Genomic DNA, 14273 nt, shown 5'->3' with positions numbered 1-14273 from the left:
GCCGGTTGAGCTATAGGCGCCGAGCCAGTTTTTCTATTTTTAGTAGAGAACGGGGTTTTGGTGTTTGCTCAGGCTGGTCTTGAACCCATGAACTCAAGCTATCCACCTGCTGTGGCCTCTCAGAGTGCTAGGATTTCAGGTATGAGCCACCATGCCTGGCTTATTATTATTATTATTTCACCCTGAGTAGAGTGCCATGGCATCATAGCTCACAGCAACCTCAAACTCTTGGGCTCAAGTGATCCTCTTGCCTCGGTTTTTCTTTCTTTCTTTTTTTTTTTTATTAGAGATGGGGTTTCACTCTTACTCAGGCTAGTCTTGATCTCCTGGGCTCAAACAATCTGCCTGTCTTGGCCTCCCAGGGTGCTAGGATTACAGGTGTGAGCCAACACTGTGCCTGGCCTATTATTATTATTTGGAGACTTTTTTTAGTTTTTTGTTTTCTGTCACTTTCTGCTTCGCATATATTTATTTATTTATTTATTTATTTTGGAGACAGAGTCTCAAGCTATTGCCCTGAGTGCTGTGGCGTCACAGCTCACAGCAACCTCAAACTCTTGGGCTTAAGCGATTTTCTTGCCTCAGCCTCCCAAGGAGCTGGGACTACAGGTGCCCACCACAATGCCCAGCTATTTTTTTGTTGCATTTGTCATTGCTGTTTTAGCTGGCCTGGGCGGGTTGGAACCCACCAGCCTGGGTGGATGTGGCTGGCGCCCTACCCACGGAGCTACAGGTGCTGCCCATGCTTTGCATATTTTTATGTAGCTGAAATCATGCTGTATTTGGAATTTGGTTACGACTATGATGTAAAGATTTTCCTCGTATGTTTCTAAATTTTATAAATGCTTATTTATATGTGTAGTATAAGAGCGTTCATTAGAGCAACAGCATTATTTGTGATGCTGAAAAATTAGGAATCTTAATTTCCATTAGATGGGGAGTGGTTAAATAAATTATATTCATTCTGCGAAATTCTGTGGAGCAATTGAAAATGAGTGAGGTAGAGGTATAGGTACTGAAATAAAAAGGTTGCCTAGAAATATTTAAGCAAATTACATAGTAATACAGATGGTATAATCCTATTTTAGTAGAAGAAAACAAAACCTAACTGAAATATCTGGAGAGTTACATATCCTATTGTAAACTGAAATAAAATCTTAAGGCTCCCCCACCAACTGATTGAATGGACCCCCTCTCGGCCAAGGGGATCCCTGAAAACTGAGTTGCTAGCCAAAGGAAGGCAGATCAGATGCGGCTCATTATGCCCCCTTCCCCCTGTGGGTTGAGACCCCTTTGCAACAATGAAAATACATTGCAGCATTAGGAAGGTTGAGAACCACTGCCTTAGAGACATCCCTTGTAATTCATTAATGGGCCTAAGACTTTGCAAGGCTAACCTGCAGGTGGTCAATCCAATAACATATCATTTCCGTCTGGGCATAGGGCAGATGGCTAGTTTCCAATTAACAGACCTTTATCTTAACCCAAGCATTCCTTTTCACTGACTCATGGTCTTTTAAACAAAGCCTAACTTTTTTAGCCAATTGTCAACTGAAGAATCCCTAAGCCCATCTATGACGTGTAAAAACCCTGCGTCAAGATGTCCTGCCTTTTCAGGCCAAACCAATGTATGCTTTCTATGTACTGATTTATGACCTTACCTGTAATTCCTGTCTCCCTGAAATGTATAAAACCAAACTGTAACCCAACCACAGAGGGTCCACTTGTTCAAGGCTTCCTGGACCCTGTCAAGGCTTACTGGGCATGGCTCTGGGCCATGGTCCTCAAATTTGGCTCAGAATAAACCTCTTTCAAGTATTTTATAGAGTTTGGCTTCTTTTCCTTTGACACAACTCCACTGTGGCTCTTACTGGGAGGGGGATTGATTAGAATTGGGGGGGGAGGGAGAAAAGTGGTTAAGGTAGGGATGGAGGAAGGAAGGCCTTTGCATTTTACATTTTTCTGTGTGCTTGAAATTTTTAAAATAATGAGACTGTATTTCTCTATTGAATATGTTATTTTTAGGCTCGGCGACTATAGCTCACTGGCTAGGGCGCTGGCCACATACACTGGGGCTAGTGGGTTCTAATCAGGCCTAGGCCTGCTAAAGAAACAGCCAGGCATTGTGGCAGGCACCTGTAATCCCAACTACTTGGGAGGCTGAGGCAAGAGAATTACTTAAACCCAAGAGTTTGAGGTTCCTTGAGCTATAACGCCATGGCACTCTACCAAGGGCAATGTAGTGAGACTCTGTCTCAAAAAAAAAAAAAAAAAGTGTTTTTTTTTTAATTAGAGAAAAATCACTTTTTTAATGTCTGCACAATGTGCCATGTTTATAAACCATAAAGTTACTTTATCGACCACACTAATTAGGGGTGTTTGGATGGTTTTGTCAACAGAAAAGAAACCCTACTCTGTGAAATAATTTAAAGAGGTTTATTCTGACCCAAGTTTGAGGACCATGGGCCAAGGCCATGCCCAAGAAGCCTTGTGCAAGTGGACTCACTGTGGTTGGCTTATAGTTTGGTTTTATACATTTTAGGGAGGCAGGAATTGCACACAAAGTTGAAAATCAACACATGAAGATTGTACATTGGTTTGACCCCAAAAGGTGGGACATCTGGGGGTGGGGCAGTGGGGGAGCTTACAGACTTAATTACAGTGGGGGCTTAAAGACTCTTTGATTTGTAATGTTAAAGAAATGAAGCTTTGTCTAAACTTGGCTTAGAATTGTTTTTTTGTTTTTTTTTTTTTTGAGACAGAGCCTCAAGCTATCCCCCTGGGTAGAGTGCCATGGCATCATGCTCACAGCAACCTCCAACTCCTGGGCTCAAGCGAGTCTCCTGTCTCAGCCTCCCAAGTATCTGGGACTACAGGCGCCCACCACAACACCTGGCCATTTTTTTTTTTTGGTTGCAGCCATCATTGTTGTTTGGCGGGCCCCGGGCTGGGGATTTGAACCCGCCACCTTAGGTGTATGTGGCTGGCACCTTAGCCGCTTGAGCCACAGGCGCCTTTTAAAACAAGGAAGTCTGTTAACCAGAGACCAGCTACCAGGCATACCCTCCCCCCACGGTTATGTAAATTGAGGGCTGCAGGTGTGATGTAAGCTTTTCTTGCATATCCTTAGGCCTGTTAATGAATTATAAGGGATACCTCCTAGGGGAGATAGAGGGGTCCAATGATGAGGTAAATCCCCTTCTCCTTGCCAGCAACTCAGTTTTAGGATATTTTGAGGGTCCCCTTAGCTGAGAGGGTCCATTCAGTCAGCTAGGGGTGGCTTAACATTTTATTATAGTCCACAGTTTCCAGTCCTTTCCATTATGAATGGTGTTGCAGGGGAAAGCAGCTTCTTTGCATGAAAAACATTCTCTATGTTAGAGTATGTCCTTAGGCTGGGTCTTAGGAAGGGAATTACCAGATCAACGGGTATGAACACTTTGGAGGCTTGGGCTGTACCTACTAAACTGCTTCTTGGAAAAACTTGTGCTCTTTATTTACCCCACCAGCAGTATAAGAAAATGCACTTTGAGCGTGGGGCTTGCCCGCGGGACACAATTATAAGAGGGAATTTACCTAACAAATGCAATCAGTGTAACCTAATTCTCTGTATCCTGAATGAATTCTCAAACAATAAAAAAAAAAGAAAAGAAAACTCTCAACAAATTAGATACTACAGAGAAAATGTACCTCCAATAATAAAGTCTGTGTAAGTTGCTAAGGAAAAATAAAAGAGAAAATGCCGTTTGCAAATGTCCTTTTCACTCTTCAGAGATTTCATTCAAAAAGATATTTGCTTGTTTTGGAGATAAAACAGTGGTTTCTCATTGTTGATTTAATACATATCTTTGATTGCTGGTGAAGAGGCAGGTTTTCCCAAAGTACATCATCTCTTTATGTTTGGTCTTGTGAAAATTATCTGTTCTGGGGCTTTGCCCATCTGCCTGTCAAGGTCTTATTGATTTGCCTTCTTGATTTGTAAAAGTTCTCTTTAAAGAGAAAGGATATTACTATTGTAAAAACGCATTTCTGTTTTCTTTTGTTTTAACTTTTAATTTAACTTATCTTTTTGGTACACATAGAAATATAGCATTTAGAATATCATGCTGTGAGCCTTTCCTGTTGTGATTTCATCCACTGCCTCTATGCTTAGGAAGCCCTTTCTTGAGAGATTTGATTAATATTCCTTTATATGTTCGTCTGCTATTCATCACTTCATTGATATTTGCCTGGTCAAGCATTACTAGCTTTTTCCTCTACTATCTTAGAAATATATTTTGAACAAAAGAATTAAGTTCATTAAAAAAAAAATTCGGCGCAGAATTCTCAAAGTAGTCCTTTAATTCCTCCATTGTTGACAGGTGGTATTCTGCACCCTTTTTTGTTTGTTTGTTTTTGTTTTGACACAGAGCCTTGCTCTGTCGCCCGCCCTCGGTAGAGTGCTGTGGTGTCACAGCTCACAGCAACCTCAAATTCTTGAGCTCAGCGATTCTCTTGCCTCAGCCTCACAAGTAGCTGGGACTACAGGCACCCGCCACAATGCCTGGCTATTTTTTGTTATTGTTGTTGCAGTTGTCGTCGTTTAGCTGGCCGCAGCGGGTTGGAACCCTTCAGCCTCACTGTTATGTGGCCGGCGCTGTAACCACTGAGGGTGCTGTCCAGTATTCTGCATCTTCGTGAGAGAATCTAGGTGGTCTCCCATGGATTGGCAGCCATGGCCCTCAAATTCGGCACAGAAGGAACCTCTTTAAATTATTTCAAACAATTTAAAAGGCAGGAGAGATATGTTCTGCTGCAGACCCTACTTCTAAGGCTTTTCCTAGAGGTGTGAAAATGGTCTTAAATATACCCTAGATTTGTTCTACATGTAGGTTTTGTTTTACAGGGACTTAGTTCATCTCCTCATTAGCTCGCCTTCAGCTGTGTCAGTGTAGCACTGAGAATTCTCAGTGTAGCAATTGAGAGTCTTGAGAACCTCCACTTATCTTTTATGAACTCGAAAATTATTTCTGCCTGGAGTTGAGTCCTTCTCTGCTGTTTCTGGAAACAGCCCATCTTGTTGATGTGATGTACTGGCAGGGGGCTTTACACCTTTTTTTGATGGGGAGGGGGTCCTGACAGGCGAGGCATTCTGCCTTTTTTTTTTTTTTTTGTAGAGACAGAGTCTCACTTTGTCGCCCTCAATAGAGAGCTGTGGAGTCACAGCTCACAGCAACCTCCGGCTCCTGGCGATTTTCCTGCCTCAGCTTCTGGAGTAGTTGGGACGACAGGTGCCTGCCACAACGCCCGGCTATAATTTGTTGTAGTTTGGCCGGGGCCGGGTTTGAACCCGCCACCCTCAGTATATATGGGGCCGGCACCCTACTCACTGAGCCATGGCGCCGCCCGCATTCTGTGCTTTTTAAGAACCATTTTTTACTAAGAAAAACGCTCCTCCTCCTGGGGCAAGTCCAGCCCCTCCTGCCGAGAGCCGCCACACTGTTTAGGATCGGAGGCCGGGGATTTCTTGGCAACAGTAGGAAAGAGATGGTGAAGGCAGATGGCTGCTTCAAGTTTCGAAGCTCAGTTATTGAGGCTGAACCCCAGAGTCTGTCCAAGACCTCAGACGAGCGCTTTTTGAATGCCTGGTTTGGAGGAGTCTGGGACTAGCTTCTCTTTATGATCTTGCCTCTCTCGCAAAAATCTTACAGATTCCTTTTTCGTCTTATCGAACCTCCGGGGTGGCGAACTGCGGCCAGTGCGCCTCGGTACTGCTGCCACCAGGGGGCGCCCTGCGCGCTTCTCCCTTCTCTGGCTCTCCAGTGCCTGCCTCTAAAGGCTGACTTTCGCCTTTCGTCCTCCTGGCGGCGCCCGAGAGGCCCTCGCTGAAGGTGAGGGTTTTTCCCACGTTCAGGAGGTGGAAGTAGTGTCCCTCCCTCTTCGTTGGTGCTGCTCACTCGTTACCCATCGCCGTGTCCGTACTCCTATTTTATCAGTGAATTCAGGAACAAAACATTTCAAAATAGATTTTTCTGATATTTCAGAACATCCAACACTTTTCCTGCAAAATATGTAGGATTCCAAGGGGAAAGTAATTTTACACTTCTGAATGGTACTGCGTTTGCATTAGAATGGAACGCTTCTATTGAGGGTCCTAAAGACGTCATCAAACCCCATTATCGATTAAGCCTGAATTGAAGATGTGTCAATGCTTTCAGAAAATCTGAGGGCTAAAGGTAGAGCCTCAGCTCCCTCCCCTGGCTGTTTGGGGAACCCTTACAGAGGATCCCTGGGGCCTTGAAGGAAAAAAGGACCTTCTAAACAGACTGTTTCGCTTTGCTTGGTGTTATCAAGGTTCTGAAAATAATGGATTTCCTTGTGATGGGAGCTTTCAACATTAAGATGGCCTATAAAGTTATATGTGACAAAGAACTTTATGTTGAGTTCTCTAAAATGACATTGGCATTAACATAACCACTGCTAAGTGGTGGAAGTCTAAAATCAACTTCTTATTCCATTTCTGATGCTAAACACTTAGGAAGGATGAGACATTAGAAGTTCACACTGTCACTTTTTTTACCCTTGGCTCTATCCTAAGATGTTTTTGTAGGAGCGCTTTGACTGTTAATCCAAGGGACTTAGTTTCACTGGAGAACAGAAAGGAAGTGGTAGTAAAATTCACTGAGGACCTGGTTGTCAGTGGACTAGGAGAGAAGAAGGGAATTGTTTTTTTTTTTTTTTTTTTTGAGACAGAGCCTCAAGCTGTCCCCCTGGGTAGAGTGCCGTGGCATTACAGCTCACAGCAACCTCCAACTCCTGGGCTCAAGCGAGTCTCTTGCCTCGCCTCCCAAGTAGCTGGGACCACAGGCGCCCGCCACAACGCCCGGCTATTTTTTGGTTGCGGCCGTCATTGTTGTTTGGCGGGTCCAGGCTGGGGATTCGAACCCGCCACCTTAGGTGTACGTGGCTGGCGCCTTAGCCGGTTGAGCTATAGGCGCCGAGCCGAAGAAGGGAATTGTTATAAGCTCTTTAACCCAGGTGGTGCTGGCCTGTGTCACCTGGCTGTCAGGTGCCTGGGCATGAGCTCCTGATGCAGAGAGTCAGACTGAGCAGGCAGCTCTTCTCACAGAGAAGCTCAGAGCTGAGCCAATCCTTGGCTGTAGAGAAGTAAAACTTCCAGAGTTTGCTGGTTCCAAGCTTTTTGCTGGTCCTTACAGTTAAAGGACAAGCAAAGAATTCATGAGAGACTTGGGGAAGCTTCTGTGATTAGTGTCACAAATATATATATTTGGTGATGAATGACATGAGGGTTCTGGGAGAAAATTGTTTGTGTCTAGTTCTCAGACTAACCAGAGAGTCAGAGAGTCTCTTTACCCCTGTGGGACTGGCTTTCCTTCTCTGCAAAGTGGGGGGATCCCTGTGCTTCCACATGAGAGACAACAAGAGTTAGCCCACCAGCATGTTTTCTTCTCTACTTCAGCTACCAGGAAACACATGAGTCAAGTTCAAAGCTTTATTGAAGGAACTCTGAAGAACCCATGACTTGATTTCTTGATACCATTTTCCTTCCTGGTTTTGACCTTCTGTTCCAGCTTTTTTTTTTTTTGAGACAGAGCCTCAAGCTATCCCCCTGGGCAAAGTGCCATGGCATCACGCTCACAGCAACCTCCAACTCCTGGGCTCAAGCGAGTCTCCTGCCTCTGCCCCCCAAGTAGCTGGGACCACAGGCGCCCGCCACAACGCCCGGCCATTTCTTGGTTGCAGCCATCATTGTTGTCTGGCGGGTCCGGGCTGGGGATCCGAACCCGCCACCCTAGGTGCACGTGGCTGGCGCCTCAGCCGGTTGAGCCACAGGCGCCGAGCCCTGTTCCAGCTTTTGTTTCCCCTGGATCTTAGTATGTTATTGTTTGTCATATTAATATGTTGTTGAGTGTTTTTCTTTTTTCCAGTGCACTTCAAATTCTTTGTGTAATGAGCATTGTATAAATAAATTGTAAACGGAGGAGGTCACACAAGATGAGTTTCAAGGCCCTTACAGGACTGAAGTTCTGGTATTCTAAGGGAAAGTAATTTTCTGTGTCTAGAAGGTACCAGGTTTACATAGAATGGAACTCTGCTATTGAGGGGGCTAAAGACTTTACAAACCTCCAAGGAGGCCTGGCCTGGATGTTCTCCTACATCCCTGGGAGGAATCTTTAACAGAGTCAGCACTTTGTCCTAGTTTATGGGAGACTAGCTTTTCCATTGGGATTTTAAGACTTTCCCTGTGTGAACTTGGTGAAGAAATACCTGTCTGGGGCAGGGCAGGATCTGCAGCTGTGTCAAGAACTCTTCAGTAGTTTTAATGTGGATGGTCTCAAGTTACACTTGGCTCTAAGAAAGTGTGAGGGAATGTGCATGTGCCTTTTGAGGGGGAGGACCGGAGAAGGATGGTTGATCTGTTTCATCCAGGAGCTCATCTTGGCTTTTCTTGTGCATGATCATGTCACTTCTCACATAATCTCTGAGGCGCTTACTGACATGCGCGCCATTTTACAGATGAGAAAACTGAGGTGTGGAAAGAAGGTATGCAGCCCAGGGTTCCATATTGAGGGAGAGGTGAGGCCCAGCACAGGCCCAGGCTTGCTAAATTCAGAGCTCTCTCTCTCTCTCTCTTTTTTTTTTTTTTTTGGCCAGGGCTGGGTTTGAACCCACCACCTCTGACATATGGGGCCGGCACCCTACTCCTTGAGCCACAGGCGCCGTCCCAGAGCTCACTTTCTAACTTATAGCCCTGGTCCACAACATAGTTGAGTCAGCATGCTGGTTGGGCATGCAAGGAAGGAAGTCTGAGTGTCCCCTGGCTGCTGGTACCATCCCTGCTCTGGGATTCAAATTTTCAGCTTGATTCTGGTCCTCTTGTCCTCTGTTTTTCAGCATAGCCCATATACTTTGAGATGGAAACAACAGTATACCTTATCTCCACAGTCACATGGGCCTAGCAATCTAGACTACAGCTATAGGGAAGTATTTAGTTGATTATGAGCTACTTAATTTGCTGGATTTAACTAGGTAATTGGCACCATACTTTTCTCTTTGAGAGGCCTGAACCAACAATAACTTTTGCTAAGTGCTTTTGCTTTTTTAAATTTACAAGTGCCTTTTTAGAGGGCTGTCTTTGTCTACCTGTCTGTTGAAAATTTAAGTGTTTTCTTTACATTTCGTCTATCTGGGTTGAATTGATTCATCCCATTTGGGAATGAGAAATTTTATTTTAATGTGACAAGTTGATCATGTTGAGTGATGAACAAGTGTGAAGTCTGCAGAGTTCAAATGAAAAAAGAAAGTATGATGGAAAAACAAAGGTGGGATGGAGGGAGCCCATTAAATAGCTCTGCTCTTTTCTGCCCTAGTTTTGAACTGATTGAGAAATAAGGAAAAAGAATAAGACATATGGAGATGACAGTATCCCTTTTCATAGAGTGGATCCTGGAGAATGGGGGTGACAACTGCAGTAAGTGGGGTTCTCACACTGGCTTTCAGCATCAGGCCCCCCCTCTCCAGGGCTGAGCCCACCCACGGAAAGCCAGTGTCTGAAGAGCAGCCGCAGGCTAAGAGGGAAGGGCTGGGCTACCTCTGCCTACATTGTTCTCCCAATTTCTCCAATCAGACCAGCCACACAGGTGCTATCACCCCAGCAGTGATAACAAGGAAGGGGCTGAGTGTGGCTGGGAGCATGACCCTAAAGGAAGTGGAAGAATCCTCAGGAAAAGGGAATAAGCATTCTCCTAACAAATAGAGAGGAGAATTGAAGCCTTAGTTCCCTCTGTTTGGGACTTAATTTGATATTAATGTCTCTAAAGATGTCAGCAGATACGTAAATTAACTTGCTTTTATTTACTCTGTTTACATTTTAGATTCTCGACTACCAGAACACTTGCTTCTTTGGTGGAGACTGTATCTCCATGATCGATTACCTCCTCTGGCCCTGGTTTGAGCGTCTGGATGTGTATGGGATTGCAGAGTAAGACATTTGACCTTGTGTTGTAAGTTCCTGGAGTCACACTGAGTAACAGTGGTTACAGTGGCCTGTCCCCCTATGGACATGTCTCAGCATGTCTATGAAACAATTCAGGTTTCTAAAACCACAGTATGTACTTCCTGGTTCAAAATGCATCTGTGTTTTTCTACCACTAACTGCAGGACCACACTGTGCCCATATTTCTAAAGATAAGAACCTGGGTCCAGATGCCCAAAAGCCTCCTGTGGAGCTTCAGAGCCTGCTGTCCTTGCCAGCCAGCCATACGTGCACAGGCCAGTGCTGACAGCAGGTGGAGAGCCCCAGGCATGTGCACTGATGTCTGGTCTGCAGCTCCCTGAGTGGCAATTCTGCTCGGCCCCATGGGTCACTGGGCAGATACCACACATAGACCTTAATTAGCCACATCTTATTTCCCCGAGGAATCTTCTACCCGATAGGAATACTCTTTGAAAAAAAAAAAAGATTCTTTTTTTTTTTTTTTGAGACAGAGCCTCAAGCTGTCCCCCTGGGTAGAGTGCTGTGGCATCACACTCACAGCAACCTCCAACTCCTAGGCTCAAGCGAATCTCCTGCCTCCGCCTCCCAAGTAGCTGGGACTACAGGTGCCCGCCACAATGCCCGGCTATTTTTTGGTTGCAGCCGTCATTGTTGTTTGGCGGGTCCAGGCTGGGGATTCGAACCTGCCACCTTAGGTGTAGGTGGCTGGCGCCTTAGCCGGTTGAGCTATAGGAGCCGAGCCAAAAAAAAAAGATTCTAAAAGTAATATATACTTGATGTTGAGACATACAAAGAAACAAAATGGCAGCCCAAACCATGGAAATTTAAGAAGTTAAAGCAGAAAAAAATAGCTGTGCAGGGTCCTGGGAAGAGCATGTGCTTTGTTCCCTGAAAGCTCAGGAGAGAAGCTGGACATGTGCTGGTACCCTTCTAATCTCAGGCACCAAATGGTTGGTGCTGGATGTTTCTGGTGTTTGGAAATTGGTCCTACTGAAGCAGAACCGTGTCTGCACCTCATGATACACGGGCTTAAGCCTACCCCAGAATCATCTTCAGCGCCTCCCCTGTTAGTCCTCTCTGAAGGAAGATCAGATATGACACATTTGGATATTTTAAACTCTTCCTCAAACATAAAAAAAAACAAAAACCGATCTCCTCTGAAGACAGCTTTGAGGCACAGGTTAGGAGACTCCCCTGCTAGTTCTGGAGGTGAGCATGTCGTTACAGACCCCAGACCTAAATTCAGTAGCTCTGCTCTTTTCTGCCCTAGTTTTGAACTGATTGAGCCACCTTTGAAAGGGCCTCATCAGCTCCATTATTTCAAGGTTTAAAAAATATCGTGGAAACTCCTTGTCTTTATTTTTCTCCCCCTCCCTTGAGTACAATCTGATAATGACCCAAGAATGTTTACTTCGGAGGGTTGTCTTTGGTGGGGACCAGTGAAGCATAGATGCCTTATTTCCCCAGAGCCATCAGTCCACAAGTATTTGACCCTATTATGAGAAGCAGCAAATTCTACACATTTAGCCATCCCCTGGATAAGATTTTCCTGTAATAGGGTGGTGCCTGTGGCTCAAAGGAGGTGAGGCCCCATATGCCAGAGGTAGCGGGTTCAAACCCAGCCCTGGCCAAAAACTGCAAAAAGATTTTCTGCAATAAAGGATCGTGTTCACTCAGCAATAGGTTAACTCTAGTCCCCAAATAAACCCATCTCCCGTATCTTATAAATGTAAAAAGCAGTACCCATCCCTTTCCTGACACCTGAAAAACGTGACATGCTGACACTTCTTTCCTGTCTTGCAGTTGTGTGAGCCACACCCCAGCCCTGCGGCTCTGGATAGCGGCCATGAAGCAGGACCCTGTGGTGTGTGCTCTTCTCCTAGAAAAGAGTGTCTTCCAGGGCTACTTGAGTCTCTATTTTCAGAACAACCCTTCTGCCTTTGACTATGGGCTGTGCTGAGCCCACAGTCCCCAACCTCCCCTTCCTCATCTAGAATTCCCAAGCTTGTCATGACTCTGCCACAGGGAGTGTCTTGGGAATCAATCTGTCTCTGTTCCTTTTCCTTGAGGTTCCCAATAAAAATGAAAACAGACAGTATGCTCTTTCTGATAATCATGTCTCTGACTCCTTTAGTGAGGACCTTCTAATGATTCTCGAGAGCGGTGATTTTCAGCTGCTGTGAGAGGATCTTAGGTGTGCTTCAAAAATGTTTAAAGATCGTTAATTCAATTATTTTGAAAGACGTTCAAAACACAGTAAGTATGCTGTTTTCTTTACTCTTCTTTTTGATCAACATAATTTCAGTGTGCCATGGAAGTTTAACTCGAGGTTCAAGTGTGCTGAGAGAGAAAAAAGGTTGGAAAACACTCGTCTGGAGTGACCTCAGTGCCCGGCACTCAGGTCCCAGCACAGCTCGGGGGGCTGTGTGCCTTCTGGCTCCTTGGCCTTCAGCCCAGCTTAACCTCCAGATTATTGGTTCTGGTGCTGAGGTGCAGGGTCCTCCCAGGAATGACATTTGTCAATAAGATGGGCACCTTGCAAAAACCTCCCTGGTGAGAGGAGAGCTTGATAAGAGGGAAGGGAGAGGAAAACATGCCAAATCTGAATACCTGCCATTTGGCGAGGGGACGCCCTTAGTCACGTGGGTGTGCATAAGTATCATTTTCTCCCACGATTTGGCCAGGGGCCTGGGAGACACCGAGGGTCTTGTGACTGGAAAGAATTCCAAAGCAGGAAATGAAACACCCGTTTATCACGCTGGGCTAACTACGTCACCAGCGCTGTCAGAGCTCAGGATGTCTCACAAAATGTTCTATAGCTGGCATCCTGCCTCAAAAAAATACACATTCCCCAAACCCAGTCACAGGCAAAGGTCACCCTGTTGATTTGCGTCACACACTTTATGTTCATCCAACAAAAGTCTCTGGTTGCCTGTCATGTACCAAGCCCAAGGCCGAGGGAGGAATGCATCTGACAAGTATGTGGTCCCTGCCCTCCACCTCTCCAGTCCTCTTGCTTGGGGTTTTAAACCTAGTGCTTCATGGATGCTTGTTTTGGAGAGACTATGCTTGTTTCAGCTTGGGTACTGTCCCTCCTGCCCCACTGAAGGCCACAAAGAGCCGAGAATGGCCAGGTGCCTGCAGGTGGCTCAGCCTAGGTGCATCCCTCGCCTGTCCTGCGGGAGAGGGACTGAGTCTGTCAGTGCCCTTCCATCTCGGAGTCTTAGGGGCTCAGCTTGCGATCATTTCAGCTTTGCTCCCACTGAATCTTCTCCTGCCCTCCCAGCCATGCTGAGATGCTAGGCAGCAACCAGAGCTCTGTTCTGCCTTGTCTGTGCCCACCAAGAGCCTCTGATGCAGCCCAAACCAGGCCTCTTCTCTCCCCACGTCTCCGCCCAGCCCTGCCATCTGCTGGCTCTGCTCGTATTTTGACGCATGTAAATAGTTACCAGGTGTGACTCCATGCCAGTTAGACACAAGCAAGCCCGCTCAGAGAGGTGGCCTGGCCTTCCAGAAGAGGGGCCGCGTGACTAGAGCAGTCTGCCATACCATCTGCTCTGGATGTGGCGCCCTGTTGCCATGGCACCCAAGTTATGGAGGGAAGTCTCTGAATCACTGTTTCCCCTGGTTCTTTGCTCAGACTAAGGAGAATCATCTCCTATGGCCTCTCATAGGATTTAGGGGACCGATCAACCTTGACAGCTGTAAATCTTAGCAAGCTCTTGGCATAATAAGATCAAAATTGCAGTTGGTGCAACTGACAGTGGCATGGTTCTGAGTCACAAAACAAAAGTGTTCTCTTTGGGGTCTCTACACGCTAATTTAGGAGGCCTGAAGAACCAGGGAATATAGAGAGGAGAAAAGTACTCAGGAGGAAAAGGCTGGTGGCTTGGCCCCCAGTCTGGGATCCAAGTGCCCTTCATTGGGGTAAGTGTGCTCCCTGCAGTTGGCGGGAGTTCTGGTCCCCTGCACTGCCTGCCTGACACTTCCTTCTGGTCTCTTCTTTACGTCACCCGCCTGACCCACAGTGAAAGTGAGCTGTCAGCCTCTGGGTGAAACTAGATTTAGCCTGGAGAAAAGAAAGACAATTGCTGCTCCATGAAGGGCTTTTAAAATATATTTCATTGGCTTGGCACCTGTGGCTTAAGTGGCTAAGGCGCCAGCCACACACACCTAAGGTGGCGGGTTTGAATCCCGCCTGGGCCTGCCAAAATAACAATGATGGCTGCAACCAAAAAATAGCTGGGCGTTGTGGTGGGTGCCTGTGGTCCCAGCT

The 14273-nt window shown here is 46.0% G+C and overlaps 1 protein-coding gene across 2 annotated transcripts in view; it reads left to right on the top strand.

The window, feature by feature from the left end:
• Positions 1–12089, top strand: part of GSTO2 (glutathione S-transferase omega 2) — an 18985-nt gene extending 6896 nt beyond the window's left edge. For both annotated transcript variants that reach the window (XM_003787191.2, XM_003787190.2), the window contains 2 exons: positions 9876–9982; positions 11801–12089. In XM_003787191.2, the coding sequence (XP_003787239.1) occupies positions 9876–9982; positions 11801–11957 (264 nt within the window). In that variant the 3' untranslated portion in view covers positions 11958–12089. The remainder of the gene's footprint in view (positions 1–9875; positions 9983–11800) is intronic.
• Positions 12090–14273: the final 2184 nt, after the last annotated feature.

This window comes from Otolemur garnettii, unplaced genomic scaffold, assembly GCF_000181295.1.
Source record: "Otolemur garnettii isolate 467f Iridium unplaced genomic scaffold, OtoGar3 scaffold00021, whole genome shotgun sequence".
In the NCBI taxonomy this organism is placed as follows: Eukaryota; Metazoa; Chordata; class Mammalia; order Primates; family Galagidae; genus Otolemur; species Otolemur garnettii.
The sequence above is the reverse complement of the archived record's forward strand: the minus strand, read 5'-3'. Positions and strand labels throughout refer to the sequence as shown.